The sequence below is a fragment of the Bos mutus genome, chromosome 2 (assembly GCF_027580195.1).
Source record: "Bos mutus isolate GX-2022 chromosome 2, NWIPB_WYAK_1.1, whole genome shotgun sequence".
Lineage (NCBI taxonomy): Eukaryota > Metazoa > Chordata > Mammalia > Artiodactyla > Bovidae > Bos > Bos mutus.
Window position 1 is genome coordinate 4,301,713 of NC_091618.1, and position 27,679 is coordinate 4,329,391.

Below are 27,679 nucleotides of genomic sequence, written 5' to 3' on the forward strand. Positions count from 1 at the left end.
ACATCTGCCAGGAGAAAATTCTTTCCTCTTACCGCCCATAGACTCTCAAGAGAAGGAAGTAGGGTCCAGTAAATCTTTATCACAGAATAATTTCTGGTAGGTCTTCTGTGATTTCTTTTGTGCCTTAGATATAGCAAACCATTCATTCCTTTAATGGTCAAACTTAAAAAGGCACTTTCTCTCCTTCCTTAGAGCTAAGGATCAGAACAGATCAGATTAGTTGCTCAGTCGTGTCTGACTCTTTGCAACCCCATGAATCGCAGCACTCCAGGCCTCCCTGTCCATCACCAACTCCCGGAGTTCACTGACACTCACGTCCATCGAGTCAGTGATGCCATCCAGCCATCTCATCCTCTGTTGTCCCCTTCTCCTCTTGCCCCCAATCCCTCCCAGCATCAGAGTCTTTTCCAATGAGTCAACTCTTCGTACCAGGTGGCCAAAGTACTGGAGTTTCAGCTTCAACATCAGTCCTTCCAAAGAAATCCCAGGGCTGATCTCCTTCAGAATGGACTGGTTGGATCTCCTTGCAGTCCAAGGGACTCTCAAGAGTCTTCTCCAACACCACAGTTCAAAAAGCATCAATTCTTTGGCGCTCAGCCTTCTTCACAGTCCAACTCTCACATCCATACATGACCACAGGAAAAACCATAGCCTTGACTAGACGAACCTTTGTTGGCAAAGTAATGTCTCTGCTTTTCAATATGCTATTTAGGTTGGTCATAACTTTCCTTCCAAGGAGTAAGCGTCTTTTAACTTCATGGCTGCAGTCACCATCTGCAGTGATTTTGGAGCCCAGAAAAATAAAGTCTGACACTGTTTCCACTGGTTCCCCATCTATTTCCCATGAAGTGATGGGACTGGATGCCATGATCTTCGTTTTCTGAATGTTGAGCTTTAAGCCAACTTTTTCACTCTCCACTTTCACTTCATCAAGAGGCTTTTTAGTTCCTCTTCACTTTATGCCATAAGGGTGGTGTCATCTGCATATCTGCGGTGATGGATATTTCTCCCGGCAATCTTGATTCCCGCTTGTGTTTCTTCCAGTCCAGCGTTTCTCATGATGTACTGTGCATAGAAGTTAAATAAACAGGGTGACAATATACAGCCTTGACATACTCCTTTTCCTATTTGGAACCAGTCTGTTGTTCTATGTCCAGTTCTAACTGTTGCTTCCTGACCTGCATACAAATTTCTCAAGAGGCAGATCAGGTGGTCTGGTATTCCCATCTCTTTCAGAATTTTCCACAGTTTATTGTGATCCACACAGTCAAAGGCTTTGGCATAGTCAATAAAGCAGAAACGGATGTTTTTCTGGAACTCTCTTGCTTTTTCCATGATCCAGCGGATGTTGGCAATTTGATCTCTGGTTCCTCTGCCTTTTCTAAAACCAGCTTGAACATCAGGAAGTTCATGATTCACATATTGCTGAAGCCTGGCTTGGAGAATTTTGAGCATTACTTTACTAGGGTGTGAGATGAGTGCAAGAGCTAAGGATACAATGTACAAAAGCTTGCAATTTACTATGGCTTCTCAAGAACTTTTGTTACCATCTCTCCTATACTAAGTATCTCATACCTTTAAGAATTAACCTAGTCAATTTAATAAGCCTTAGTAAACCTAACTAATCTAGTCCTTCTTAGTTAACACTCATACAAATAAAAAGGACTAATTCCAGGACAACTAGGAAAGAATACACTTACTAAGGTTGCCCTGCAGAAATGCATCTGCAATAAAAAACAACTACCCGGTAAAATGTGTAATACGGCTGTTTCATGTAGGAAGTAATTTTGAGAGTCATGTTTTTGAGACTATTTGAAGTTGTTCTTAAATGTCACACTCACCTTAGTGATTTTCAGAAATTTTGAGGGGTCCAATACTCGACTATTCTTGGCCCCTTGAACAGTGTTCCACCCACCTTCATCCACTCTCTGGACACCTGCAGGAAAAACGGAGTGAGCCAGACTCTCCTCTGTCTCAAATCAGTTTGACAATGAAATGGTGAGCAATCTTTTCAACTCAGCAGCTCCAATCAAAACCCAGGAAAAAGACAAAAGAAACTGTGAAAGCACTGCTGACGGTCTCCTTACCACCCACAACATGAAAATTTCAAGTAGAAGCACTCTACTGGTATCCATCTCTCATAAAACATTACTGACCTGGAAGGAACCAACTCATAGAAATGAACAAGTATTTAGTGCTAGACTAATCCTCCCTAAGGGAGGGCCAAATCTAATGTGTATAGAGTTAATGATGAGAATACTTTGGGAGAAATAAGATGGAAATAATTTATTCCAAAGTTTATTTCACTTAATGATGTTATAAGACACTATGGTTTGATCATTCCCTTAAAACCTGCTTCTCTAAACTTTCAGGGACTGAGAGGCAGAAAACCTTGACTCCTCTCTCTCACACATTGCACTTAATTTGTCAGCAAATCTTGTCAGTTCAACCTTTTCAATATATTCAGCATCTAGCCCCCCTTCTAACCACTACTAACACTACAAATTTGGTTAAGCTAGCAATAAGCCTCAACTGGTATAAAAACATCATCACTGGCTTCCTGCTTCATCCTCACCATTCTCATCATGGCAGCCAGTGTGGCCCGAGTAAGTTATGAGTCAGGTCTTGTCACTTCTTTGCTCAAAACACTTCTGTTATCTATTTCATTGTGAGAATAAGACAGACTCCTTATAAATGGTTTATCTCCTCTAAGTAATCTGGCCCCTGCCTCTCAGACCCCATCTCCTACCACTCCCCCCCCATAACCTTTGCTCTAGCCACACTGACCTTTTTGCTGATGCTTGAAAAGGCTGCTTCAGGGCATTTGTACTTACTATCCCCTTTTCCTAACACCCACTTCCCCAGATATCCACATGAATTAACTCCTTCCTTACTTCATTCAGTCTTTGCTCAAACAACACCAACTTAAATAGGCTTCCCAATCTTCCTAATATAAAACTGCAACCTCTCTACTCATCAAACCTTGCATTCCTACTCCTTCTCTGTTTTAGTTTTTCTATAGAACATATCTGACAAACATATATTTAAGTATTTGTTCCCCTCTGTTCCTCCTAAGATGTGAGCTGTAGGAAGCAATGGACTTTGTCTCTCTTGTTAAGTGACAAGCACTCAATAAATATTTACTGAATGAAAGACCACCAAACTGTCTGAAAGCTTTTTCAATCCTCACATGCTTCTTGATTTTCTCTTTGCTAAGTGATACTAATGGTCATGAACACGCTTGATTATTCCTTGCTCCTGTAGAATGGAAAAGCACACTCTCTTCCCTGGTGGAGTCATCTCTCAGAACTTCACTATGAGTATACAGTGTCTCTGATAAATAACAGGTCACAGCTATCGAATATTTAGTAGGTGTCAGTTGCTATGCTAAACACTTTACCCATCTCATTTCAGCCTCACAAATCCTAGGTACTATTATTCGATCAATTTTATAGATTAAGTGACTTGTGCAAGGTCACGCAGTTAGGATGCAGGAGAGCTGAAACTCACACCAAGACGGTTTGGCTCCAGAGTCTATGCCCTCAACCTCTATGCTAATATGACCCGGTCACCATCTGAGCACTTCATAGCACAGTGGATGAGCGTTCCCATTTGGATGTCATCTCAGAAGAAACAAGCTTATAAGAAAAATGATCATTTCCTTTCTGAAAAAAGTTTCTTCTTTCAATGTTCCTAAACTGAGTCTACAGAATTTTCTATTTTCTCAGGTGTAAAATGCTTACTACTTCACCTTATTTTTTTCTGTTTCTTCCTTTTTGTTTTTATCACTACCAAGTTTTAACCTCCTTCCACATAGGAGTTCAGCTGACAACAGCATTTCTGAGCCTGGTACACCCTTCACCACGTGACGAGCAATGCTGTCAGTGCTGTTCAGCTGCTAAGCTGTGTCTGACTCAGTGTGAACCCATGGACTTACACTGCGCTAGGCCTCCCTGTCCTTCACTATCCCCCAGAGCTTGCTCAAACCCATGCCCATTGAGTCCGTGATGCCGTCCGGCCATCCCATCCTCTGTCGCCCCCTTCCCCTCCTGCCCGCAATCTCTCCCAGCATCGGCGTCTTCTCCAGTGAGCAGCAGACCCATTTTATTGAAGTGCACCCAGCCTGTCATCACGCCTTTGCTCAAAAGCAAGCGGCAGCTCCTCAGTGTCAGCTCAAGCCCGAGTTCCTGATTTGGGTCCACTCTTCTCAGCATTTTTTCAATCCTTCTGAACACTGAAATTTTACTCTAATCAGGCTTATTTATTCCTCTTTACAGTATATATTTACTTTAGTTTCATGACTATAATTTTTCCATCCCTTCCAAATATTGGCCATCTACCAACACCCAGTTCAAGTGCCCCTTTCCTCCAAGTTGCTATCCCACCTGTTCTGAGTTTTAACAGCCTGAGTGGAGAGTACATTTCATAATTGATAGTAACTTCTGTTTGCTTGAAAACATTCCCTTTATTAGTTCTGGCTTCCAGAGGGAAGGAGATGTATCTTCTACTTCTTTTTATATCCCTCACCTATACTGAGTATACAGAAGATGCTCAATGAAGTCTTGCTGATTGCTGACTTTGGAGTAGTCAAAGAAATAAAATGTACTTCCCACACTCTCTGTTTTTACACAACAACCAGTCTCCAGGTGATGCCGTTTCTCTTACCAATCACCGTTCTCTTCTTTGGGTCAGTCTTTCTGCTCTCATTTCACATCTAAATATAAAATTCTTAACATATTCATCCCTCAAACTCCCAAGTTCCCTAGCACCCGGTAGACTCCACCCCTCACCTGGTCTTCTCTTCTCTTTGGTCATGAGTTGTTGGACCTTCCTCTGCTCTTCCTGTTCTTCTATTTTAGCTTCTTTGTGAATCTGTTCAATAGTTTTAGGCCCCTGATCTGCTCGTCGTGATACCCAATTACACTATAAAAGGAGAAAATCAGGATGTCAGCCAGATAACTAAAAATAGAAAGGAAACTTTAGAAAAATCTATTTTATACTTTCACTGCTAGAAAAGCATAGCATACACATGAACCTGGCGCTATGGCAGGTTCAACCACCTACAGATGGCTCTACGTGCAGCTCAGATGTTAGCGCTAAATACTGAAACCTGTCTCAATCCACTGAGTTACTCTATACAAAAGCAGTGGGTAGAAACACAGAGTGAAAGAATGGCCCAACTATCTGTCTACCCATCCACCTACCTACCCATCCATCTGTACATTTTATCATATTGTACTTTTGAAAGGAAAAACAAGAGGAATCAAGAAAGGTCAGGACTTTTGGCCTTGACCCAGTCGGATATATTGCTACTCAGTTCACACCACACTCCACTGGGGTTCTACATCGAGGATGACTAGCGTTTTCCTTCCTCACATATCAAGGTTATGGTATCTACACAAAACGCCACAATCACTCTAAGCTCCAGTTATCCTCTCTGCTAAGGGTAAGACAAGCTGTCTCCTTCAAGAGACACTTCTCCCAGTCCTTCCCTTCTGAGCTACAGTCTCAATATCTGATACAAATATGAGTGACTGAAGGAAGAGGCAGAGCAGTTTTTAACATTTACTTATATTAGTTTGAGGCAAGAATGGAAAATAGATTTAAATCAGCATTCAAAATTCTGATCAAGTGGTAGTGGCTTTGTTAACAAGAAGGATCCTGAGGTCACATCTCAGCTGAGTAAGCTACCTGGTCTGGGTGCAGGGCGGGGTAGAGAGGGGGACCTGCGTTCACTTCCTCTATCTTAGGCTCAGTGGCAGTGTGTTTCCTCTAGCAGTTGACAAAGGTGGTAGTGGTGAGAACTATACTTAGTATGACAAAGGAGGGAAAAAAGCAGCAGAACAAGAGAGTATACAGGAAAAACAACAGAGAGGAAAACATCTACATCTCCTGTGAGCTGGCCACACACATAACCACTGAATCTTTATAACACACCTGCAAGGGAGACAACGTCACCACTTCAGAGACTACAATGTAAGGCTCGGGGAAGAGAAATACATTGATTTTGAAGATGAGAATTCTTGATTATTTAGCATGCTAAGATTAAATTTAAATGACCACAGTTTGAAATCAGAATGGCTGATTTCAAAATTGCAAAGTGGTCTGATCACCAGAATAGAGAGAAGAAATAAGCTGCAGACAGGCAGGTGTACATGCTCTTTGTCCTTTCACATAGCTCTCTTGTCACAGTTTGTTGATCCATGTTCTGAGTCATGAGGCAAAAGCATTAAGCCATTATACATATAAATCCTAGGACATCCTCCCCAAGCCAAACCCTGAAGAGACTGGAAAGGTAGGTTGATTTTTCTACTTACCAGCCTTAGATCTATTACATCCTGAAGCATGAATCGAATCCTAGATGAGGTTTTTCTTTCTTTCACAATTTTCTCCATCTGATTAAAATACTGGTCCATACGTGGCTGCAAGATACAAAATCATTAGTATTCCTGGCTGAGGAATTCAAATGTAGTTTTACCACATAGAATTTTAAGACGGCATAGGAATACAACTTTTGGCCAAAAGGCATTGTGGTAGAATTTTTAATTGAACATGACACCCAAAATAAAGGCTACATATTCCAGGAGGCAGGCCATGGTCATATGACTAATTATAGGCCAACAGAATATAAATGGAAACGTCATACTGCATCTCCTTGGAACCTTAAGAGAGAGGTGGCTGTGTCCTTTGCCCTTTGCTAACCTTCTCAGCTATGATGTCAAGAACTACTCCAGGGCTACACCTTAGGGATGACAAAATGTTACACTGGAGGAACTGAAATTTTTTGTCATCTCTTAGCCAGCCACCAGGCCAGCCTTAGAATTTTTACTCCTGAACTTCATTTACATGAGTGAGAAATAAACCTCAGTCTTATATACACACTGATATTCCAGGTTTTCTATCACAGCCAAACATAACCCTACCTGATTCCTATGTTATAAAACATTTCTGACACTATTTCTTTGATGCTTTTCTAATTTCCCTACCCCTTATTTGGACAGTACCATGTTATGTTTGAATTATAATATTTTTAATGGTTTCTTATATTATGGTTAGATAGCCCTGTCATCAACTAGAGCATAAACGAGAAAGCTACTAGGTCTTCATTCTTGTCTTCCGTCAGTCCTGGCTGTTGGTAGCTCCCCCCTCACCCCCAAATTTCTGTCCACAGAAATGTACTGCTATTCATATACACATGAAGGGCCTGTAAAATAAAGGACACGGGAGAAATAATCTCAATTCATGACCTGGCTTTTAAATACTTTTGGATCCTCTTCACTTCTGACTTTAATGAAAACGTGGTAACGAGCACCATGGCCCAACCCTGACAGTGAGAAGGACAAAAGAAAAGCACCCTTGGCTGCTGGGAAAAGATGGAGACCTGTGTTGACGGTCAACTTCCGCAGCTGACAAAGAGTCCCTGCAGGAGGTTTCTGAGATTCGGGGGTCTTACCTTTGCTTTCTCAAAGTCCAGGTCTTTGCCAATTGTGGTGAGCAGGCGACACAGACACTCGAGGGATTCTTCATCGTGGTTCTTCAGCAGCTTCACCACACAGTCATGCATGATGGCTTCAGTCAGCATTTTGAGTTTAAAGAGTTCTCCAATGAACTTGATGTTGCCAATGGATCTCCGCCGGGCTTTATCTTTAGCTTCTTCCAGTTCATCATGAAGCCTTGTCCTCTCCTCTGGCTATTGCATAAGGAAGAATAACAGAATCTTGATGATGAAGATTGTACTACTCAAAAGATGCTAAAAACATACTTGTGGCTGGTGTTGCCGGTATGCTCGTTCAGTGCAGACCTGGCAAGCCTCCTACGAAGCGGCAGCTAGGGAGACTGTGGAGCTCGGCACTGCTGACGAAAAGCTCAAGGAAGGAGTCAAAACTGAGAAAAACGATCATTCTAATTTGAAGGTGGAGGGGCAGGATGGTTCAGAGGTGCCGTTAAACATTAAGAGGCATGTACCACTTAGTACCCTGATAAAAGCCCATTGTGAACGACAGGGTTTGTCAGTAAGGCAGATCAATTCCCATCTGACGGGCAGACAATCAATGTAAAAGACACACCTGAACATTTCGAAGTGGAGGATGAAGATACAACTGTTGTGTTCCAACAGGAGATAGTAGGTGTCTGCTAAATAGGGAATCCCTAGAATTCTGTTCCTCCAGACCAAAAAGACACTCTCCGTTAGAAAATCACAATTTGGTTCCACCACATCCTGACTGCTAGAGTGTAGTTTCTCTACTTTTTCGTTTTCTCCTTTCTCATTCCTTTACTGTACATAAAGTAACTGGTGTATATGCACAAGCATAGTGCACTTTAAAAAAAACTACAGGGGCGATGGTATGTTTCGACTGACATCAAATGAAGATGGGATGGGGAAACATACTGGTCTGGGGAAAACATCCCCTTTATCTCCATTAGGGGCATACTCATCAACTCTTATCTTTATACTCCAGTATATTATTTTGCTTTCATTGTCTAACAAAAGCATAAAAGTTCTTGCACTCCTTGATTGGAGGATTTTAATGTTTTCCATTTACCATTGTAAAACCAGTCACAATTTTATAACTTTTTTGTATGCAGCTGTTACACGTAGGAAAATCTCTATTTAAGTAAGGATAAATTACTCTAAAAGAAGAAATGATCCTATATAATTTTCCCTTCAAGTGTCTTGTTGTTTAAATAAACTTGTTTGAACTACGGGTCAGGGAGAGGCTTTGAGGTTTTGACAGTTAACCACAGACCTATTCAGAAAATAAAACTATCCCCACAAGTTCGCATCCATTTCAGGAGATTTCTGGAATTCAGCAACCTCTCTGAAGTCTAGGTTCTGAATCCCTATCTTAGAAGGTTGAGTTGTTTTAACATGTGGCACTAAAAGGAATAAAGCTCTCCTCTAAACATCAATACGGTATATCTCCACCTGAAGAAAAGGCCGCAGGCACCTACTGAAGTAGCAGGGCGATGAGGCAGCCGGCTTCATGAAAATTCTGATAACACTCAAAGTGCACACGCACGGTTTTTCTGTGAAAATACTTACAGCACTGGCAGCCTCGAGTTCTTTCTGCTTCTTCTCAAAGACATCATCATCGGCTTTATCTTTTTCAAATTCCTTCTGGCAACGGTTCAGTAGTAGCTTCCGGAAGTTCACTGTGTTACCAGGCTTGTCTGCCATGGGTACTTTCAGCTGCATCCAGATGGGAAAATGCAAAAGGGGCAAGATTACTTAAAGAAATCCAGTGATTTTCTCAAAATATCTATTTTCTTTATTGTGCAAAATAATGCTGACCGAACCACAGGTAAGCATTCTACAAAAGATACATGATTTAGCTTTAGGCATTTCATGTTTTCAATGGTTAAGGAGCTTTAAATTTTATATAGAAAAGACACACATTCCTCTCATATAAATGTACCGCATCCTCTATGGCTGGTTGTGCCTCTAGCTGACTTTGAAATCCTTGTAATACTATTACAACTATGACTCTGCACTCCTCTAGACCTTTTTAACTGTCAAAGGTTATTATTTTTGTTTTTCAAACTACTACAGTAGGTACTTTGGTTTCAAGAAACAAATAAAAATGAAACGAAGCAGGGGAGAATTTCATGGCCGTAGGAAAATTGTTGGAGGTGAGATCCTTATTCTAGAAAGATGCAGAAGTGTGTGTGAGTGAGGGCCACGTTTCAGAATACTGGAGACATCTTTTCCTAAGGGGGACGTCACAACACTGTAACGCTAGTATCTGACTTGTCTATCGATACACTATGTTTATTGATTATTTCTTATGTGACAAAAGAACATACTAGTTCTCTACGAGTTGTCTAATAAATGTCCAACGTAGGCACATTCTTTTGATGCACAGACTCAGGGCAGGGAAGGGGCCGGTTAGAGGCAAGACGCTTACAAGATGTCCATACAAACCCATTGTTTTCTAGTAACTGCAACAGCTTCACCTTTAACTAAATGCAGAGACGTTCTTATTCAGAAAATAAAGAAAGTGAACCAGCACAGTGATTGACTAAAAGATTCTGTTTTACAGAGAAAATCACGAGTACCATTTTGAACAGCTATGACAATATGGCAAAATGATTTTCCTAGAATCACAAAGTGGCTCCCAAAGTTCTGAAATACGTGGTCTTTGTCCTAGATTTAGTGGGAGAAGTTAATAAAAAATGGGATACCTTGTATTTATATTCACAGAAGAGTTAGCAACCAGAATGGACTTTGGAGAGCTGCTGATCAAGGCTGAATGGCTAGCAACTTGAGGACTACAATACCACGGCATATTTGTGCTAGAACTGACGGCACATTCTCCAACATATTCCCAGTGAGACACGAAAGACCCTTCAACAAGGCCAGCTCTTACCAACCAGAGCTGAATGTTTCATTTCACTTTTTTTTAACTTAGAGGAGAAGAACATCAAATACGGATTCTTTTCAGACAATCACAGGAAAGCTAACACGTCCTTATGTCCAAATTTAGGCCATACAAATACAAGTGACAACAGGTTATGTCAAAGTCAGGCCTATTCTATGATCACACAAGAGGGTAGGCTTTTAATTTATTTGTACTTATTTGGCTGTGCAGAATCTTAAGTGTGGTATGCAAGACATTTAGTGTGGCATGTGAGATCTAGTTTCCTGAGCCGGGATCAATCCCAGGTTTCCTGCATTGGGAGCACAGCGGACTGGGCCACCAGGGAAGTTCTGAGAGCAGGTACTTAATTAGCCTTAAAGAAATGAAACATGAGAGCAAAGGGTTTTCAAAGCAGAAGCCAAAAGTAGACTCAATCTTTTACTATCTACAACCCAGAATATAAAGAAGCACCATATGTGAGAGGTTCTGTATAATAGAGCATTCAGCATGACGTTAGGTTCCAGAACAAAGCAAAGGTTCTAAAATTCAGCAGTTACATTAAATTTGCTACTGTACAGGAACTCAAATAAACACATCAAGAGGCTTTTGCCAACTTCTTAGCATATTCACCACTGTCTATATTAACACTAAGGACATTATAGACTGATAGGATAAAAATCATCTGGGCACAATTTATCGGCCTTAAAAAGATTTTCCCTGAATTATGGGTTTACTATGTAGAAGATGGGAAAAATGTGGATAATATGAAAATTCAAGCCACTGTCTTAGTGACAGGGACCAGAACTAAAATGAGTCAGGAAGGTCAAATAACTACAACTCGTGTGTTTTATTTACTGGAAGGAACAAGTAGAAATGATGTAAGGCAAGGAAGAATTTCCCTACACAAAATGTATTAAAGGATTTGCTTTTTATACCTTTTATGTAGAGAAGACTATATTGAAAAGATTCGCTTACATGATTTTCTTTTTTTTGCTTGATTTTAAATGAAGGCAATTCTTTTAACCCAAACTCGTTCATCATCCAAACAAGGGAGGCACAATCCCTGTGTCGAGCCCAAGTGCAGCTTTAAGCACCCAATGCAATAGGTTTGTTGGAAGTGCTTTAAGTCACAGAGAATAACGTGACTTAAACGTGGCTTATTTGGAACACTCAAAGAGAAAGAGCACTGGAATCCTGAGTTATAAAATCAGGGTTTGAATCCCAGCTCTACACCTCATCAGTATGTAAATGTGAGCAAGCTACCTCATTAAGCCTTAATCCCTTCATCAGCAAAAGGATGCATCCTAGTGATTACAGACTAAGGGACACCATGAAGCAGCTGGTGCAACAGGAGCAGTGGAGACAGTCATAATGCCAGCTCTGCCACGTGACCTTGGCCAAATCACTTGGCTTCCCTGAACTTCTCTTTCTTTCTAAAACGGGGATAACATCTATCTCGCAGGACTGTTTGAAGGATTAAATGAGACAGTCTAAGTAAAACAAGTAACAGTGCCCAGACCACAGCTAAGAATTCTATAAACTGATAGACCTATATTTAAGTTTGGAGCTGCACTGACATGTTTATTAGTAAAATTTAAGAGAAACCTATATTGTAATAGCATAAACATCAAAGAAAGTGTTTAAGTTAGTTCACAAAGCAATTAAGGAGAGAGCCACAAAAGGCAAGAGAACTGAATATCTGTTATCCCAAAGTGGTGGTCACCAACAGTTCACATGTACGGGACATAAAGAACCTGTGACTGTTGCATATGCTTGTTAGACACGTTCACGGGAAGCATTAAAACAGAACGCTCAGCAGAACGACCACAGACCTGCAAGCACGGCTGTCTCTAATGAATGAAGGTCTGGCTGCACCACACCCTAAAGGCTTGTTCTGGTGAACAGGGGCTGTGGAAATACGGAAACAGGCCAGGGAGGATATGGCCCGAGAACGGTGATGCACGGTAATCGTCTTCTTCTTAAGAGATGTTCAATTCAACACAATTATGAAACGATGATGGTATTAAGTCAGCTTGTGTTGTCAGGGGACACTTAACTGGTCAGGAGACTCAGTAAAATTGGTTAGTGAGAACATGAAGAGTGAATGTCTTAGTCTGGTAGGGCTGCTATAATGAAATACCACAGACTGGGTGGCATAAACAACGGATGTTTATTTCTCACAGTTCTGGAGGTCGGGAAGTCCAAGATCAAGGTGCAGGCAGATCTGGTCCCTGGTGAAGGAGGACCCTCTTCTTTGGATGTCTGCTGTGTAGACATCTGCCTTCTCCTCTATCCTCATGTGGTGGAAAAGAAATTCTAGTACCTCTTCCTGTTTATTAAAGGCACTAATTTCCATCATGGGAGATCCACCCTTATGACCTCATCTAAAGCTAATCACCTCTCAAAGGCCCCACCTCCTAACACCATCACATGGAGAGTTGGGCTTCAACCTACGAACTGGGGGAGAGATGAATATTCAGTTCCTAACAGTAGAAGAGGTAGATGCTTGAAGATGTTACCATGGATAATACCAAAAATGAAAGGTGACATGCCACAACGAGAAGAAGCTCTCTCTCAGACAACCATAATTCATTAAACAGTAGTCTGGAATTAAAACTAAGATACTAAGTGCTTCAGATGGGTTGCTGGGAGACGATTCCTTAGAAAGTGAGGGAGTCACTGGGGAATATTTTATACCAAGACTGCTTGGTGAGCTAGATTTGCTGGAGGGCACCTACCTTTTAATTTTTACACAACAGTAAACTACCCACGTGCCACTGCGCTACACTGTGAACTGACAGTGTCCGTCTCCTACTGCAGTGAGAGCTGGCCACGTTCCGGGCAGCCAGCAGTCCTGGACGTGAACACTGTCAGCAGCAGGCAGTCATTTTCTTCAAGCAACAGGATTTGTACTGCTAATATATTTGTTAGTATGGATGGTAAATACTTCTTCTCCTTAAAAGGATCAAACTCCCTGAAAATCACCAAGGGCTGTCAGTTGTGTATTAATTAAGTCCAACAGGAGACAAGTCCTGGCCTGGCTTATTAGCACGCTCAGGATTTTCAGGGCTGTCCTAGAAGATAAAGATGCCAGTGGTAATCCATGGCCCAGTAGCTGTTTTGCTTAAAGCATGTTCTGGTCCGCGGTAAAGTGTCTGGAATGACTAGTATAATATAAACAAGTGGTATGCCCAAACTAACTCTAAAATGTGAAGTGAACAGCAATGAATCAGTTGTTCAACAGTAACTCCTGGGTCTACAGTGACATACTATCGTTTATCAGTGGTGATGTCCTGACCTCAGTAAATTCCCAACTAAAAATGAACTTAACATGACCTGTATGTACGATAAACACATCTACCGAAACGTGTTCTATTAGATACATTCGAAGAGGCATACAGCACTGAGGGATGTCCACAAGACTGAAAAGGGAGTGGTCAAGTTATGAAAGGGTAAGTCATTTCTCATCAATCTTTCCTTCAGTGGCACATTAAACCGGCAACATTCAAAGTCTCGGATCTGGTGTAACAGGACACAGAATGCAGAAATTTACCCACAGTGCCATTCTTTACAGCTGAGGTCTGCATGCCTGCCACAGCAGAGATTAAAAGTAACAAAAGCACGGTCTTAAGGTGCAAAATAAACTCAAGTTATACTTTCATTCATGCATTTATCCATTCACTCAAAACATATGTCTGAGGGTCTATTATGCACCAGAAACCATTTCAGGCGCTAGGAATTTAGCAGTGCCCCGCTCTTAGGAACTTAGGCTCAAAAAGAGTTCCAAGGTGGGGATTTTCTTTAAATTTTGATTAAAATGAAACAGTGCAATAAACAGGACTAATAATCCAATTTAAAATTTTATTTAAGCATAGATTTAGATACAGGATAGCAATTTCCAGTGTCTGCCCTTCTTTATTTGCCACTCAACTCAGATGTCCTTGGGGCTTCTCTGGTAGCTGAGGGTAAAACATCTGCCTGCAATGCGGGAGACCGGGGTTCGATCCCTGGGTCAGGAAGATCCCCTGGAATGAAATGGCAACCCACTCCAGCACTCTTGCCTGGAAAATCCCATGGACAGAGATGCCTGGTAGGCTACAGTCTATGGAGTTGCAAAGAGTCAGACACGACTGACCGACTTCACTTTCATTTTCACTTTCAGATGTTCTCCTCTGCCTAAGAGAAGTACTGAGTTCTAGTTAAATGCCCTGCAGTCTGTGAAGGGGGCTTCCCTGGTGGCTAAGATGGTAAAGAACCTGACTGCAGTGCAGGAGACCAGGGTTCCATCCCTGAAATGGAAATATCCCCTGAAGAAGAAATGGCAACTCATACCAGTATTCTTGCCTGGAAAATTCCAAGGACAGAGAAGCCTGGCAGGCTACAGTTTGGGAAGGAGGCCTTGCAGATCTCTGCAGTCGTTTCTACTTGAACCAGAAGCAGCAGCAGCATACTCCAGAGGCCCAGGTTACTACCTCTTATGATGTCTTTAAGTCTTATGTGCCAGAGGTTTCACTTAGCAGAGCTTGGCAAAGGCAGGCAGCTGCACAGAAATCTAAACAAGTGTGTCTGTGCACACAATAAATACGGTGTGAAGTGAAAGTTGCTCGGTGTGTCCGACTCTTTGAGACCCCATGGACTACACAGTCCATGGAATCCTCCAGGCCAGAAAACTGGAGTGGGCAGCCTTTCCCTTCTCCATGGGATCTTCCCAACGCAGGGATTGAACCCAGGTCTCCCACATTGCAGGCGGATTCTTTACCAGCTGATATGCAGAGCCAACTGGTAAAGCCAAAACTACTATATCAATTTCCTCTGTAAATCTAAAGAATTCCTTTTTAGAAAGCCTACCTACCACCCCTTAGAACATCAAGGAAAATTGACACACAACTGTATTCTCAAGCCCTCCCCTAGGTAAGAACTGCAAAGTGACTCATGGAGGTGTGTGATTGAAGTGAATGACAAAGAGGCAGAAAAAAGGTTTAAAAACTGCTCTGGGGGAATTCCCTCCCAGTCCAGTGGTTAGGACTCCACACTTTCACTGCTGAGGGTGGGGTTCAATCCCTAGTCAGGGAACTGAGACCTCAACAAGCTGTGCAGATGGTCAACAAAACAAAAACAAAACAACCCTGTTCTGAACGACAATAAGTATTCTCTTAAATCTTAAAATCTCAACAATCTAGACCAAGTTTCTCATCCTTGACACTAAGGATGTTTTGGGTTGGACAACCCTTTGTTGTAGGTGGCTGTCTTGTGTACTGTAGGATGTTCAGGAGCATTCTGGGCCTTTAGGCACTAACATGCTAGTAGTCATAACCAAAAATGTCTCCATTTATTGCCCGAGGTCAAAAAAACCCAACCGTCAGACTTTAAAATCAGAGATCTAAGTCTCTGTTTGAGCTTGTTGTTCAGTAGCTAAGTTGTGTCTAACTCTTTGTGATCCCATGGACTGCAGCACACCAGGCCTCCCTGTCCTTCACCATCTGCCAGAGTTTGCTCAAACTCATGTCCATTGAGTCATGGATGCCATCCAACCATCTCATCCTCTGTCACTGCCTTCAATCTTTCCCAGCATCAGGGCCTTTTCTAATGATTTGGCTCTTCACATCAGGTGATCAAAATATTGGAGCTTCAGCATCAGTCCTTCCAATATTCAGGCTTGATTTCCTTTAGGATTGACTGGTTTGATCTCCTTGTTCTTCAAGGGACTCTCAAGAGTCTTCTCCAGCACCACACTTCGAAAGCATCAATTCTTTGGCACTCAGTCCAATTCTTCCCTGGTAGCTCAGATGGTAAAGAATCCGCCTGCAATGCAGGCAAGCTGGTTTTGATCCCTGGGTGGGGAAGATTCTCTGGAGGAGGAAATGGCAACCCACTTCAGTATTCCTGCTTGGGAAACTCCATGGACAGAGAAGCGTGGCGGACTACCATCCATGGGGTTTCAAAGAGTCAAGACACGACTGAGTGACTAACACTTTCACCGGCTCTTGTTCGAACTAAGGTTCTATCATTTAACATTGGAAACCTCCATATGTATAAAATCCCTATTTAGGCAATTTTCCAACTTCCACAAAATGTTTTAAAATAGGAATAATAAAATGGTTGTGAGGATTAAATGAGTTAGATGTAACACATCCTCCCAAAATACTGCTATGATTCCCACTACTCTTTATTACTACTATTTAGAAACATGACTGTGTAGACAATTATAACTAGATTCCAATACTTCAAATTCATGATAATCCATGAAAATGGCATGGGTCTATACATCCTTAGGACTATGAACCAGGCCAAAGATCTTACAATTTGACCTGCAGATGTGTCTCAGTAAAACATACAGATACTGAAAGTGAAACTACTGAAATAAATTAATGAATATAATGGATAGAAAAAGAATACCTGCCGTGGGTAATATCTTATTTTTAATTCACTCTTCATTTTCTCTCATTCTAACAATTATGTTAAAAAAAAAAAAAAAACACACAAAACAAGCAGCACTTGTGGTCAAGGACTGGAAAACGCTGCACAGAGCAGATCCTTCTTGTCTGATTTCACAAGAAGCATTAAAATAGGAAACCAAAACTTAGAGCAAAAAAAATCTGCTTAAGCTGGACTTAGTGAAACATATACTGTCATTTCAATTTTGGATAACACTGCTCATGGACATGCCATCTGAAAATAATCAGCTTAACTCCACTTCTTCCTTTATAAAGTATAAAATAAAAGAGCACACATTCAAGTATTCATCACTCAAGTTTGCTAAAACTTAGTATCTTGCCATATGTACCTTCATCTTTCATTTTTAAGAAACTAAATATTCAAGTTAAGGGCCCTGAGCATTTAAAAAATTTTTTCACTCTATTGCTTGTTGTTCTTCTTTTCAAAGTTTAGCTTTAAGAACACTGAATCCTCCCAGAGCTTCACATAAATGCTTTCAAAGCACGACCACTTTCCAGCCTTCACAGTTAATCCCATTATCCTGTATTTTTATAATAACCACTTTCTTGCTTTTGTTTCACCATCCATATATGCATTCCCACATCCATATTTGTTTTTGAACTTTAAATAAACAGACAATATGGCATATATTCTTTCGGGTCTGGCTTCTTCTCCTAGAGCTTTTTCCTGTTACAGCCACAGGCACTCGGCTATGGTTCAGTTTGACTGTCCTAGTGTGAGCGTGCAACAATTCTTCCATTTTACGGCTTATGGGCAGTTTCAAGTTTTTATTCATTATGAATACTGACAAACATTTTCATACGCTTCCTGGCCCATCAGAAATGTATGTTTATCTGTTGCATATATTCTTAAGAATGGAAATGCTGGTTATAGCGGAAAAAAAAAAAAAAAAAACCTCCAAATTTTGTAGATGATGCTAAACTCTTTTCTAAAGTGACTGTTACAATTTATATTCCTACTGGCCCTGTTTGACAGTTCTGGTTGCTTCACCTATTTGCAAACATCTGGTAAATTTAGCAATCTGGTATTATTGCATGGTTTTATCTAATTGAATAATTTTTTTCATATTTATTGGTCATTTGGATAACCTCTTTGGTGAAATATTTAAGTCTGTTGTCTATTTAAAATTTAAGCTATTTTCTTATTAATGTTAGTTTTTTCAATACTTTTTTAATTGGAGGAAAACTGTTGTATGACCTTGAGTTGGTTTCTGCGTAGAACACAAATCAGTCATAATTGTATGTGTATATATACCCTCCTTCATGCGCCTCCCTCTGCCCACCCGCCTCCTCACCCCCCGGGTCATCAGGCTGTGCTCCCTGTGTCAGCTGTTTTACACATGGTGTATACGTGTCAGTGCTACTTTCTCAATTGGGATGTCCTTTACTGGATTTTTATGCTGCAATTATCTTCTCCTAACACGTGGCTTGCATTTTTACTTAATGGTGGCTGTCTGGGGAGGCCTTACAAATAGCTGTGAAAAGAAGAGAACCGAAAAGCAAAGGAGAAAAGGAAAGACATAAACATCTGAATGCAGAGTTCCAAAGAATAGCAAGAAGAGATAAGAAAGCCTTCTTCAGCGATCAATGCAAAGAAATAGAGGAAAACAACAGAATGGGAAAGACTAGAGATCTCTTCAAGAAAATCAGAGATACCAAAGGAATATTTCATGCAAAGATGGGCTCGATAAAGGACAGAAATAGTATGGACCTAACAGAAGCAGAAGATATTAAGAAGAGACAGCAAGAATACACAGAAGAACTGTACAAAAAGATCTTCATGACCCAGATAATCATGATGGTGTGATCACTGACCTAGAGCCAGACATCCTGGAATGTGAAGTCAAGTGGGCCTTAGAAAGCATCACTATGAACAAAGCTAGTGGAGGTGACAGAATTCCAGTTGAGCTATTTCAAATCCTGAAAGATGATGCTATGAAGGTGCTGCACTCAATATGCCAGCAAATTTGGAAAACTCAGCAGTGGCCACAGGACTGGAAAATGTCAGTTTTCATTCCAATCCCAAAGAAAGGCAATGCCAAAGAATGCTCAAACTACCACACAATTGCACTTATCTCACACGCTAGTAAAGTAATGCTCAAAATTCTCCAAGCCAGGCTTCAGCAATATGTGAACCATGAACTTCCTGAGGTTCAAGCTGGTTTTAGAAAAGGCAGAGGAACCAGAGATCAAATTGCCAACAACCGCTGGATCATGGAAAAAGCAAGAGAGTTCCAGAAAAACATCTGTTTCTGCTTTATTGATTATGCCAAAGCCTTTGACTGTGTGGATCACAATAAACTGTGGAAAATTCTGAAAGAGATGGGAATACCAGACCACCTGACCTGCCTCTTGAGAAATTTGTATGCAGGTCAGGAAGCAACAGTTAGAACTGGACATGGAACAACAGACTGGTTCCAAATAGGAAAAGGAGTTCGTCAAGGGTGTATATTGTCACCCTGTTTATTTAACTTATATGCAGAGTACATCATGAGAAACGCTGGACTGGAAGAAACACTGGAATCAAGATTGGAATATCAATAACCTGAGATTGCAGACACTGGACTGGAAGAAATATCCATCAATCAGATTGCTTGATGAAATATCAATAACCTGAGATATGGCAGAAAGTGAAGCAGAAAGTGAAGAGAAACTAAAAAGCCTCTTGAAGAAAGTGAAAGAGGAGAGTGAAAAAGTTTAATTAAAGCTCAACATTCAGAAAACGAAGATCATGGCATCTGGTCCCATCACTTCATGGGAAATAGATGGGGAAACAGTGGAAACAGTGTCAGACTTTATTTTTCTGGGCTCCAAAATCACTGCAGATGGTGACTGCAGCCATGAAATTAAAAGACGCTTAGTCCTTGGAAGGAAAGTTATGACCAACCTAGATAGCATATTCAAAAGCAGAGACATTACTTTGCCAACAAAGGTCCGTCTAGTCAAGGCTATGGTTTTTCCTCCGGTCATGTATGGATGTGAGAGTTGGACTGTGAAGAAGGCTGAGCGCCGAAGAATTGATGCTTTTGAACTGTGGTGTTGGAGAAGACTCTTGAGAGTCCCTTGGACTGCAAGGAGATCCAACCAGTCCATTCTGAAGGAGATCAGCCCTGGGATTTCTTTGGAAGGAATGATGCTAAAGCTGAAACTCCAGTACTTTGGCCACCTCATGCAAAGAGTTGACTCATTGGAAAAGATGCTGATGCTGGGAGGGATTGGGGGCAGAGGAGAAGGGGATGACAGAGGATGAGATGGCTGGATGGCATCACTGACTCGATGGACGTGAGTCTGAGTGAACTCCGGGAGTTGGTGATGGATAGGGAGGCCTGGCGTGCTGCGATTCATGGGGTCGCAAAGAGTCGGACACGACTGAGCGACTGATCTGATCTGACACCTTTTCATGAAAAATGCTAATTTTAATGTAGTTTGATTTGCCAACATTTTCTTTTGTATATGGTGACTTTTGCTCCTAAGAAACTTGCAGACAAATTATTGTTTCTTTTTAATATCATTTTCTTCCTGTAATTAGCTTTACTAGCTTTCTTTCAGCCTTTTTTAAAAAAATCATGCTTGGGGTTTGTAGGAAATCTTTTGATTTTTATCATCTTTTAACCTCTCGTTAATTTTCTTTTTGGGGGTCTCTGCTTCAATCTGGATTCTATACACTTCTAGTTCATAATTCTTTTCTTCAGCTGTGTCTCATCTGCCCTTAAACCCTTTTATTGTCTTCTTAATTTTAATATTCAGTTTTGGAAATTCTGTTCAGTCCTTTTTATACTTTCTCTACTGAAATTGTCGAATCTATCACCTTGAATGCATGCATGTTCGTTTAGCACCTGTGCCTGATAAACCGGAACCTGGAGCCCAACGCAGGGCGTTTGCTTGCTGTTGGTTCTCATTCGTGCCATCTTGTTTCCTTGTGTGCCTAATTATTTTTCAAAATACATTGTGGTATATTCTTCTGTCTTCTTTAGGCTTATTATGGTTGCTTCCTGTTGTTCACTATTAAAATCAATACATAGATAAACATTCTAATATATGATTCCTTTTGCACAAATGGGAATTTCTCTGGGATATACTCCGAGAAGTGAAATTATTGGGTAATAGCATATGAACATCTTCACCACTGTTGTCTAATTACTCTCCAAAGTGATTATGCTCATCTTTGCTTTTTGCCCTCAATCTCATGGATGTGACTTGCACAGAACTGTGTCTTGTCATTTCTTGTCACTAATAATGAATAACACTGAGTATCTTTTAAGTTTATGAGCCAATGGATTTCATTTCTATGAATTGTCCATTTTTTATATTAGGCTTTTTTTTTTTTCCTTACTGATTTGCTTTTTTCCCCTTCAACTCTGGATTCTAACATTTTGGCAGCTATATGCATTTCAGATATATTCTCCCAGGCTGTGGCTTTACCTTTTTCTTTTATTTATAGCACCATTTGCTGCACCAAGGGTTATACATTTTAACAGTCATACTTGGTATTTTCCTCCTTTATATTTATTTTGCATCTTGCTGAAGAAATTTTCCCCCAAAGTTCATGAAGATAGCCTTATTTTTCTACTAAGAGATTAGGTTTTCATATTTAGGTTTTCATTATTTTTATGGCTGTTTGATTTTTGTATTTGGTTTGTATTAGAAATTTATGAAGTCACACTGCCAACTTTAAGTAAAACAAATCACTGTTAAATAAAACAAACCTCAGAAGTAGGTTAGCTATGATGTCAGAAGTTGGGACAGTGGTCATCTTTAAGGAAGAAAGGTACAATTACATTTATTGACCAGAGAGTTAGGTATGTTCACTTTGCTGATATACAATGAACTATACACTAATGCGGTAGCTTAAAATTAAACATTATGAGAGTATTTAAATCATTAATTTATATTTAACTTATATGCAGAGTACATTATGAGAAATGCTGGGCTGGATGAAGCACAAGCTGGAATCAAGATTTCCAGGAGAAATATCAATAATCTCAGATATGCAGATGACACCACACTTATGGCAGAAAGTGAAGAACTAAAGAGCATCCTGATAAAAGTGAAAGAGGAGAGTGAAAAAGTTGGCTTAAAGCTCAACACTCAGAAAACTAAGATCATGGCATCTGGTCCCATCACTGCATGGCAAAGAGATGGGGAAACAGTGGCTGACTTTATTTTGGGGGGCTCCAAAATCACTGCAGATGGTGACTGAAGCCATGAAATTAAAACACGCTTACTCCTGGGAAGGAAAGTTATGACCAACCTAGACAACATATTAAAAAGCAGAGACATTACTTTGTCAACAAAGGTCCGTCTAGTCAAGGCTATGGTTTTTCCAGTAGTCATGTATGGATGTGAGAGTTGGACTATAAAGAAAGCTGAGCACTGAAGAATTGGTGCTTTTGAACCGTGGTGTTGGAGAAGACTCTTGAAAGTCCCTTGGACTGCAAGGAGATCCAACCAGTCCATCCTAAAGGAGATCAGCTTTAGGATGATGAATATTCAGGACTGAATATTCATTGGAAGGACTGATGTTGAAGCTGAAACTCCAATATTTTGGCCACCTGATGCGAAGAGCTGACTCACTTGAAAAGACCCTAATGCCGGGAAAGATTGAGGGCAGGAGGAGAAGGGGACGAGGGAGGATGAGATGGATGGCATCACCGACTCGATGGACATGGGTTTGGGTAGGCTCCAGGAGTTGGTGATGGACAGGCGTGCTGCAGTCCATGGGGTTGCAAAGAGTCAGACATGCCTGAGTGACTGAACTGAACTGAACTGAATTTAACAAAAACTATAAACGAGCAATTTTCCTTTTCCAAACTATTTGTATTTATGTTATACTTCAATAAAAAAGTTTAAAAATAAATATCCTTTGGTATATAACTTTGGGGGAAACCTATGCTAAAGAAGTAAAAGCTCCAGTGTGTAAGAATAAATGTACTTCGTTGTTTATTGCAGCACTGCTTCTGGTTGCAAAAAACCCTCCAAAACGAAAAACCAGAAACAACATGGGGTGGGGAGGGGCAGAAGAGAATGAAAAAAAGTTGTATGTGTATGTGTAATGGGATATGTGAAGCTATTAAAAGGTGTGAGTAAAATCTATCTGCAATGACCTATGGGGATGCCTAAAACACACTAAGTGGAGATAGAAAGCAAAATGCAAAATGATGACATCATTCAACTGAACAAAAAAATTAAAACATCTTCTTTACACATATGTGTATATTTTGATACGATTTTATAAATATAAAGAAAATTATGGAACAATGCAACCGTATCACTTGCAATTGGAAGTGATTGGCTTGGAAGGAAAGGAAACTTAACTGACTGGGGCTTCAGAGGGAAGAATACTAACCTTTTCTGTGTATTTCCCTATTCTGTTTGAATTATTCCAATAGATTGTTATTTTATAATTTAAAAAAATCCAATAAAGTTTAAAAACTCTTGTTATAAAAGGGTATGTCACACCAAAAGACCCATAAGTAGCTGGCTTATCTGTGAATTCTTCCTATTCCAAGCTAACCTGTGTTATGGCCAGGCCTTTAAGGGTCATTTTCATCTAAAGGATTCTTCTATTAAAATAATTGTGTGGCTGAGTCCCGTCACGGTTCACCTGAAACTATCACAACATTGTTAATCAGCTATACACCAATACAAAATGTTTTTTGGTGTTAAAGACACAAAATAGCAACAACAAAAAATTCACAACCCTTCACTGATTCAATAAAAAACTGGTAAAAAGTATAAAGTTATGAGCCAGAAGATTTGGGATCTAGTCCTAGTTCTAATTTCTGACTGCAGGGTTTCATGGATGTCACAATGGAACAGAACACATGAGCTGAGGATCAGTTCACTTTCAGGTGAATATGGCGCGTTAGAAGGCAATATTGCAAGTCACTGAGTTAAGTAATCCTAGATTTGAGTTCCAGCACTGCCACTTACTAGTTATGTGACTATGAGCAAGTTATTAATCCTTTTTTAAGCCTCAACTTCTTATTTAATAAAGTGGGGCTAATAATACTGATCTTTAAGGCTTATAGTAAGTGTTAAAATGACATACGTAAATCATCTACCCATACTACAACCTGTTGTTGTTCAGTCACTAAGTCGCATCCGACTCTTTGTGACCCCATGGACTGCAGACAAGCCAGGCTCCTGTGTCCTCCACTGTCTCCCAGAGTTTGCTCAAATCCACGTCCACCGAGCTGGTGATGCTATCTAACCACCTCAGTCTCGGTCGCCCTCTTATCCTTTTGCCTTCAATCTTTCCCAGCATCACTAGTAGTGCTAAATATTACAATCATCCTCATTCTATACCTAATATTTTAAGATCTCCACAATCTTCACCACCACCAATTTAGTTCTGAATCACTTAGAGCTGTGACAGGCTAAAACTGAGCTAGACTTTACAAACACAATCTCACTCCAATTAACTTTATCAATATAATAACCTTAAATTATATAAACTAATCTGATTTTATGGATTAAAAAAAAAAAGACGCTTAAAGAAGTTATGTACTATTCTGAGGTTACAAAGTCAGCAAATGGCAGAGTTGGAATTTAAAGTTAAAACTGTCATAGTCTCATAGCACTATGAGACTCCAAAGTCAGTGGTTGGAGCCTTTATGCCATGCTTGTTGCCTGAGGCCTGAGCCTGCGGAGTACATTCCTCCTTCCCTGAATTTGTACTCGCCACCCCTCTCCATTCAGGCTGAACTAATTCTACCCGCTTCATAAAAGTTTGTCATTTCCCAGGAATATGGTGATTTCCTTTTCTTTCAACTTGAAATTTCAGGCTCCATCAGACACCAAGACACTACAACATCACAAAATACCTTATGAGTGTTTTTTTTTCTTGCTAATGCTATTTTTCTCCAATATGGATTTTTAGTCCCTTGAAGACAGAAGATGAGCTTTTTCCTAAGTCCCAACAGACTTACCTACTTTTAACACAGGTACTCAAAAACACTGGTATAAAATGATAGAATTTTGCATTTTCATAGGCACAATGACAATAAGGTGTGATAATTAAGAAAAGACCCAAATGTTAAAGGACACACATTTCTGATACAGGTACCTTGGTAACAGGCAGAGAAAACACAGATGATACATGGCAGTTTTATGACTGCAGAATAGAGGATAATGAACACTAACCAGAAGCTCTTTGGTCTCCCATTCTTTCTCGCCCTAGATTTGACAGGCTGTGGACAATGTAAAGAGAAAGAAATCTAATAGTATCTAAGAGAGTATCATCAGTTTTGAAACCTTTATGACCACAACTATGCTAGCACTTTTACAAAGGCTAGACTTAGAATCAGCATGCCTTCCAATTCTGAACCTAAATGTAAATGTAAGCATTTGCTTTATTTCTATAAGATGATACACCAGGAAAAACTGGTGGCCCATGACAAAAATTTCACATTACAAATTTTAATCTTCTTTAATCTTCCCCACACTGCATGGGACCACAACATGCCTATTTCAGTCTTACCTCCATATCCCCTTCAGAGGTTAAAATACATTATAAAAAAGCAAGGCTATTTTTATACAATGAGAATATTATATGTACTAAAAATATATTCTCCCCTTTACTCTGCCCCATTAACACTTCTGGGAAGAATATGTAGTGAGGGGAGAATATACCTCTTGGAGATTTCTGGTTTTACTCCTTCCTCTCTTCTTACCGTTACTAGACATCGACACATGTTTGCGTAAGCCACAGAGAAACTGGGTTCGTCAATAGCCTTCTCAAAGACCAGGTCAATGACTCCTTTCAGCCGCTCCTCTGTGTCAACAGTAAGTCCTGACACTTGCTTCATCAGTTGGTTGAACATCTGTGGTGTCAATTTATTTAAGATACTTCGAACTTTTCTAAAAAGTTCCTAGAAGGACCACAAAAAAGAAACCATTATATTATCTGTGACAATATGATGCTTTCTATAAGGACTAATATTTTATTTGTAATTTATAAGTGCAATTTCCTAAATTATTAACAAAGATTGTGAATGAGTCACAGAAATAATTAAATCTATTTTATCATATATTAAAAATTTATACCGCCTATTTTTTTTCCACTACTGATGAGAATTCAAGGAACTAGGTATATTCACACTCCACTGGTGGGACTCTAATTTGGCACATTTCCAAGGGCAATTTGACAATGTGTACTCAAAGTCTTAAACCAGCAATTTTACTTTCATAAATTTATTTATATTTAAGGATAGGTTAAAAGGGATTTTAGCCATCATAACTTCAATCAGTAACCTTTTAGAGCAAATAACTTAAATGTCCTAAAATAGAAGTTCATCTACAAATGGTATAATATAAATTATCAAATAAAACACTAGGCAGAAGTTACTGTAATAATGTTATAGAAAGCTTCATCAAGTTAGAAATAGAAAACTTCCTCAACGAGAAAAAGGCCATTGATAACCCTACTCAGTGGTGAAAGAATAAGTGTTTCCCCCTAACAGTGAGAACAAGACAAGAACATGTGTGCTCACCATTCCTATTCAAAACCTTACTGGAGGTCCTATTCAGTGGAATAATGCAAAGGAAAAGAGCTACAACCCATACAGATCTAAAGGAAGAGATAAAATTCCCTTTTCACAAATGACTGTCTTCGCAGAAAAATCATAAGAAACCTATAAACGTAGACACTAAGTGGGTCTAGCAGGTTTGCAGAACACAAGTCAATATACAAAAATCAATTTTATTTTTATGTATTAGCAATAAACAACTAAAAATTACATTTTTAAAAAGCACAATCTATAACAGTACCAAAACCATGAAGTACTTAGATAAGAATCTATCAAAATGTCCATAGGAGTTGTGTGATGAAATGTTTAAGTGACTGATCAAAGAAATCGAGAAACACCAAAATAGAGATCTATATCACGTTCTTGTATTATAAAACTCATTATTGTTAAGTTGCCAGTTTTACCCAAAGAGATCTACAGATTTAACACAAACAAAATAAAATACCTAATAAGGTGTTTTTTGGAGGGGGAAGAGTAGAAATCAAGAAGCTGATTCTTCAGTTGAAATGGAAAAACAAAAACTAGAACAGCTTAACAATTTCAAAAAATAACAAAAATTGGAAGACATATAACCTAATTTCAACACTTACCATATGAAGCTACTATGCACAGATAGTGGTACTGGCCAGAGAACAGACACATAATTCACGAGAACAGAATGAGAAGTGTAGAAAATATATTCACACATATATGAAGAACTGATTTTCAACAAAGGTGCAACGAAAATTCAGTGGACAAAGGGTAAGTCTTTTCAACAAATGATGCTGGAACAACTGGATATCCATAAGCAAAAAAAAAAAAGAAATCTTGATTCATGCCTTACACATAACACAAAAATTAACTAAAACAGGATCACAAACCAAAATGTAAAATCCAAAATTAGAAACTTCTAGAACAGAGCAGGACAAAAATTTTGTATTCTTATATGTACAGATATTTTAAGTGAGACAGCAAAAGCACAATGTGGGAATGAAAAAAATCAATAAATTGAGCATCATCAAAGTTAAAAACTTATGCTTGGCAAAAGATACTATTAAGAAAATGAAAAAAACCACAGATTGGGGGAAAACCTTTTATAAAAATATACATTTGACAAAGGATTTATATACAGAATAATAATTTAAAAAAAACGCTCTCAAAATTCAGTAAGACAGCATACCAACCAACGAAACAGGCCAAAAGATATAAAGAAAACTGTACTAAAGAAGACACACAAATGGCAAATAAACGCATGAAAAAATGTCCTTATTCAACACACTGGTCTTTTGGGAAATGCAAACTGAAACTGCACTGAGATGTTACCACACATCCATTAGGATGGTTAAAATTTACAGAA

General features: G+C 39.7%; 1 protein-coding gene across 14 annotated transcripts in view; it reads right to left on the reverse strand.

The window, feature by feature from the left end:
- The window catches only part of EIF4G3 (eukaryotic translation initiation factor 4 gamma 3), a 353,762-nt gene that overhangs the window by 39,799 nt on the left and 286,284 nt on the right, over positions 1 to 27,679 (reverse strand). For 13 of the 14 annotated variants that reach the window (XM_070382560.1, XM_070382520.1, XM_070382510.1 and 10 more), the window contains 6 exons: positions 25,489 to 25,686; positions 9,044 to 9,190; positions 7,454 to 7,690; positions 6,318 to 6,422; positions 4,791 to 4,923; positions 1,842 to 1,936 (listed from right to left, as the gene is read on the reverse strand). In XM_070382560.1, coding sequence (XP_070238661.1) covers positions 1,842 to 1,936; positions 4,791 to 4,923; positions 6,318 to 6,422; positions 7,454 to 7,690; positions 9,044 to 9,190; positions 25,489 to 25,686 — 915 coding nt within the window. Of the gene's footprint in view, positions 1 to 1,841; positions 1,937 to 4,790; positions 4,924 to 6,317; positions 6,423 to 7,453; positions 7,691 to 9,043; positions 9,191 to 25,447; positions 25,687 to 27,679 lie in introns of those variants that run through there. The other variant, XM_070382616.1, reaches the window with a different exon arrangement.